At 39.5% G+C, this 5,527-nt stretch overlaps 1 protein-coding gene across 2 annotated transcripts; it reads left to right on the top strand.

The window, feature by feature from the left end:
- Window positions 1-951: 951 nt before the first annotated feature.
- Window positions 952-4,871, top strand: LOC129746863 (nucleoside diphosphate kinase 7). Of its 2 annotated transcripts, none has more exons than XM_055740768.1 (4): window positions 952-1,276; window positions 1,333-1,575; window positions 1,629-1,745; window positions 1,814-4,871. In XM_055740768.1, the coding sequence occupies exons 1-4, from the start codon at window positions 998-1,000 to the stop codon at window positions 1,949-1,951; spliced, it is 777 nt and encodes a 258-aa protein (XP_055596743.1). In that variant the 5' UTR covers window positions 952-997; the 3' UTR covers window positions 1,952-4,871. The 2 variants fall into 2 exon arrangements, with proteins under 2 accessions (XP_055596743.1, XP_055596745.1); XM_055740770.1 differs by having other exon boundaries at window positions 1,794-1,918.
- The last annotated feature ends 656 nt before the right edge of the window (window positions 4,872-5,527 follow it).

Raw genomic sequence — 5,527 nt, 5'->3', positions numbered from 1 at the left:
TCCGACTTCCAAAAGATTTCCGACAAAGGAAAGTGAAGTACTTGTCGGAAGTCTGTGTTTTGTTACCAGTTCACCAGCGACGTTTCTAAAAGTTTTATTAAAATTCACAATAAAATTTTGTGCTGGCGCTATTATAATCTTTCTCCATTTCACGCGGCGACACGGCAGTTTGTCCTGAGCTGCTGGGTGGTAGATTTGGTGAGCGACAAAAAGAGAGCTAAAGGATTTGTTACTCCCGCGGCTACCTGAGAGGTGCGAAATTTGTACACCAACCTGCTGAAAATGTGGGCCAAACTGGTTAAAATCTGACAGCTTTCAGTGAATTTATTTCAGTAGTTAAGCTATTTTAGTAGTAAAACTTCATGCATACAAATGAAACTATATGTCTATGAAAGTTGAAAGATTGCCCTTTCTAATGTATATATTTTTGTTTAGGTGTGTATGCAACTTTCAGAGATGTTGAACAATAAAAACATACAATTTTTTAAAGAAATCACCCAAAAAGTACTATTTAACTTCAAAATAGTGACTCGACACCTTCAATGAAATTGTGTAGTTGTACAATTGTCGTAACTCTCTCATACAAAGTCTCAAAACACGCTTCGTAAAAGGTTAAACGAATTTTTCGTTTTTTGAGGGTTAGCATGGCCCTCGAGCAGCTCAGCACTATGCCATTTGCTATCGGTCGTTCCGGCTTTGGTTGCAGTTATCTTTTCCTATTCATATACGTTGAATACTTTCTTCGGTTGGATTGGAATCACACTCAATTCAATTTTGAAAATAATCAAATATCACGATTATAATAAATATTCTCATATTTCATACAGGATATTATGAATACGATATTATTCTAAAAATGTCCTCCCCTTCCTTTCAAATAATGTACTATCACAAAAACGTATCCATTGAATGGGCTTAATAATTAAATCAAAAATGCTGTTTCAGAGTCTTCAGTATATTCCCATCTGAAACATTACCACACATCGGCGATATACTTATGGAAATGCAGAACAATGGATTGTGTGTAAGAAAAATGAACATGTACAAGCCCCACGAGCAATATCAAGGACATCTGAAATCCATTTGCTATGAAAGACCTGAACTAAGTCAAATGTCAGAAAACATGCCACCTCATACGTTTTTAGCTGTCGAACTCTACGGGAATAATTCACATGCTCAGTTTAAGAAACTTTGTGAAGAGGAACACGACAAGTCTTTCAGAATACGTTTTGGCGGTAACATTTACTATTCTAACAACTCATCAAATTCCAATGTCGTAAGTATGTAGATGTATTATTTATGGCTCAAACACTAACCTTAACCTTCTTTTAGGAATCGCAATTTGTTTTTCAGGACAATAGGGTGAAGCTATTTTTATGTTCCTCGGCACTTTTCAAAAATAGTACTTTATGCATTATAAAACCACACGCTTTACGTGAAGGGAATATGGGGAAAATAATATCTCAAATCCAAGCGAATGGGTTTATCGTTTCGGCCCTGAAAATGTTTCATTTCGCCCGATCAAACTGCGAAGAGTTTCTCGATGTTTATAAAGGCGTGGTTCCCGAATACGAAGTAAGTTTTTCGTTTCAAGTCATATAAAATCACTAAATTTTTTTATTCTGCAGTCAATGGTCATGCAAATGATAAGTGGAGATTGTGTTGGTCTTGAAATAGTTAATAAGTACGATGATGGAATCAGTACTTATCAAAGTTTTCGAAATTTTTGTGGACCCGTTTGTCCGGTAGGTTTACTTTCGAATAAAATCGTTTATTATATTTTTATGTAATAGTCGTTTTGGATATTTTCTAGGAAATAGCGTCTATAACAAAACCCCATACTTTGAGAGCACAATTTGGAATTAACAAAGTTATGAATGCAGTTTACTGTACAGATTTGGAAGAAGATACAAAATTGGAACTAGAATATGTATTCAAATTTTTAGAATGACGTTTTTACACCCTTAAATTTAAAGCGTTATTTTACTATTTAGTCTTGAAGCTAAGAATATGCTCGTAAATTTAAAAAATGGATTTACAAGCCAAAAAACAGCCAAAGAACATTGAAAAGTATACTTTGTACAGAAATGCTAAATCATTTTAAAATAATCCATCCATAAATTATTACGATACTCAGAACAATTTTCCAATGTATGCATGCATGTGTGTATATTTTTCTACCACCCAGGTAGCAAGGCACGGCTTTGTGAAGTAGTTCCACCTCCCCGTTGTGCAGAGTGGAAACGTGTCTGCAGACTCGTCACCTGTGAGAACTACACGTCACACTTGGTGCAGCCAGCCCGCCGACAGCCAAGGATTGAAAAACTCATTCAAACGACCGACGGAGCCTGCATCGCTCCGATTTTTGCTCATAAAAATGCCCTGGAACGCGAATGAGGTGTGAGCGAGAATCTCCTGTTCTCACGAATCAAGCCCGACCAAAACGAAAACACGACCAAGACTCCTGATTCCTTTTTGCCTTGCTTCCTTCTTCGCACACAAAATCTAGCATCAACCCGACGATTGCGTAGCAGCGAGTCGATTCATGAAACTTTTTACCAACCCGCTCATGAGCCGTGTTAGTAATGGTATTATTCTTTCCCGTGGAATAATGTTTGTCCCTTTGCAAAGCTTGATCTTGAACAAACACTAACAGCAACAAAGATGACGCCTAGCCGTGTTGGCTGGCTGTAAACACGCGTTGGCCAAAAGGAATGGAAAATAAGAAGAACAGTGTGCATACGGCCGGCACATCCAATCCATTTTATTTTATTGATGTTATTATTCTTTGCAGGTAAATATGCCGAGCCAAAAGAATTGTTTTGCTTCTTGCTAGTGCTGTTATTATTGCTTTCTACAAAAGAATGTGCGTCACTTTTTGAAGCTACGAGTTTGGAGGAACATCAATAACATCAACAGCAACAGTTTGCACTTGTGTAGGCCAAGCCTATCTTTAAACGATCGGTGCCCGGACGGTACGGACGGTTTGTCTCTGAGAAGGACGAGCCGAAAGATTCCTTTTTCTTTTTTTTCTTCCTACTTTTTTCTTCTGAACTTCCTTCCCTAAACAGACAGCAAGCTCGGTATAAAAATTCTCATGAAGCAAATTCGAGTCTCTCGTGATCCCGTTTCTCAGACTCGCTCATGAATGTTTTTTAATATGAGCAGCATAGAAACCGCCGTCATAGAATCGTTTTTGTTGCTGCTCGTGCTTGTATTGAACACAAACGAATAGCGAGCCGGCGGCGAAGCATTTTCGTGTGCGTTTCGAGGAGTGAGCGATTTTTATAGTCCTTAGTTTATAGTCGACAGCTGCGTGCCGAGTGTGGCACAAACGTGGTGCGACTGGGTGTCTTGGCACCAGTGCTCAGTCGCAAGAGGGAGGGGTCGCAGGGCGAACAAGTGCCGTCCTAGTCAAGTCCTAGCCCCGATTCGCGGGTATGATCGACTCAAAACGGGAATAGAGCCATGTGCCGTAAACATGTCCCAGTGGTTGGGCCTCAGACTCAGACTGAGTCTCGAAGAGTCGAGACGGAGAACATGATAGGTGATGTGAGTATCTCCAGACTCGAGGAGAGGCGAGTTGTTCTCGTCTTGAATTGGGTCAAGAGACGGATCGATAGAGGGCCCTCAAGACACGAAGAGAAGCGAGTTGTTTTCGTCTCGAATTGTGTCAAGAGGGATGAGCGTGAGAGAGTCTCGAATCACGAGGAGAGGCGTCGGTCCTTGAGCCTCAAATTGTGGCAAGAGGCCGAATGTAGGCCTCGAGTCACGAGTAGCGGCGAACGGATTGCCAACCCGTGAGTAGCTTATCGTGACAGTAAAGAGAAGATCTTTGCAGGTGTAGAACGAACAAATGAGTATTGCCGTGGAGCGCTTTGCGAGAGTATGGTCTCCCATCATGGGTTCAGCCTTCGTTGCAGGTCCGGATTATGGCCAGAGGCCCCAGGTAGACTTTATGGTGTAGGGGTACATAGTATCATTAGTCACCAATTGCACCCATACACCCAGAGTAGCAAACTGGGGGACGCGGTGGCTTGCCGTGCCTTGGAATGCAATCCGTAAAAAGGATTTACCACCTGGGTGATCAACTAATAAAAAAGGTAGCAAGGCACAGCCGATACCTGCGAGCAAGTATTGCTTTCTAACTTGATCAAGATTCATCAACTGGATGAGTTCAAAATAACTAAATAGGGATAGGATGATTTCAAAGTAGTCGATGATTCCTTTGAATTCAGCCACAGTATTTGAAAGACCCAAATACCATCTAGTCGATAACCCACTGAGGATGCTAGCAAGTAGCTAGTATTTGGGTCTTTCAATTTTTTTTTTTTTTTTTTTGTATGGGTTTATGAGCTACCTGGCTGACCCGGAAAGGAAAAACAGATCGGGGACAGAAGAGGAAAATTAACATGAGAGTAGAATAGCTTAGAGTAGGATAGCGGCAGCAGAGCCCGAGGGTTCTGAAGCACCAGTTGAGGGAAGCGTTAAGATAGTGCTCGACGGACTGGGACAATTGGGCCCTACATGAGCTTCGAGTTAACCCAACCTCCAATTCAACCGAGCAGTAACAGTATGGTAGCAAAAGTTATCATATGCCAACGCCTCGATATCATTGTCAGAAGGGTTCACTATCTTACCGTAGTTTGTTATCCCTACCTGTCACCTAACCCCAGATAACCAGAAATCGTAAAGCATTGTTCATTGTAGATTGTATAAGCATCCAGTTTAAATTGGAATTGTATAAACATCATGTTGTAGCTAAACCAAGTTATATTTTATCGTTAATGGTTTGTACAGTTCATTATATACGATAACATTTTGTTAATCGTATAGAAAGATCAATAAAGTTAATTTAAATCCCAGTAGAATTGTGTAAAGATCAATATTTAATCCCACTGTACAATTAAGCAATCTTTCATGCTTGCTATCTATGATGACATATTATTTCCATGAAATGTCGTACAGTAATTTTGAGAAAATCGTATAATGGAATTTAAACAATCTATTCATACATGTCATTCAAAGTCGCTAATTGAGATTTAATTAATCGGTAAATAATTGTTAATAATGCAATTCCTATGCTTAGCAATATCAGCAGCAACATGTGAAAAGGGTATAAAAGACAAAGTAAACAAAACCGGTTTTCAGTGGATTCTAATAGCCCAATATAAGCTCTACTCAACACAAAAACCGTTTTTAGTTTTTCAGTTTTCGTAAGATTTATAATGCAGTTTGAGTAAAGGATCTAAAAAATTTAGAGCCATAAAATGACATTATCCTCACACAGATTGATTTATACACCCTTTACTCCACAACAAAGCAAACGGTCTAGATGCAAAACATTAAAAGGGGAAGAATGCGTAAGCTATTCACTCACTCCTATAGCGAGAACCATAAGCCTTTGTCAAAAAATAGGGGAAATTTTATCTCCATCTCACTCACACATATGAGACATACAGTACAAAGCGAAGGGTGTATAAAACATTTAGACGAATTTCATACTCCAGCTAGGGTCTATAAACAA

The sequence above is a fragment of the Uranotaenia lowii genome, chromosome 2, assembly GCF_029784155.1.
Source record: "Uranotaenia lowii strain MFRU-FL chromosome 2, ASM2978415v1, whole genome shotgun sequence".
NCBI lineage: Eukaryota > Metazoa > Arthropoda > Insecta > Diptera > Culicidae > Uranotaenia > Uranotaenia lowii.
This window is presented reverse-complemented; position numbering and strand designations above follow the sequence as displayed.

Excerpts from the sequence above, each read along its gene's own strand:
- LOC129746863 (XM_055740768.1), top strand. The coding sequence starts at position 998 with ATGGAAATGCAGAACAATGGATTGTGTGTAAGAAAAATGAACATGTAC. Across the intron at positions 1,277-1,332 it reads ACTCATCAAATTCCAATGTC|GAATCGCAATTTGTTTTTCA; the intron begins GTAAGTATGTAG and ends ACCTTCTTTTAG. Across the intron at positions 1,746-1,813 it reads TTTGTGGACCCGTTTGTCCG|GAAATAGCGTCTATAACAAA; the intron begins GTAGGTTTACTT and ends GATATTTTCTAG.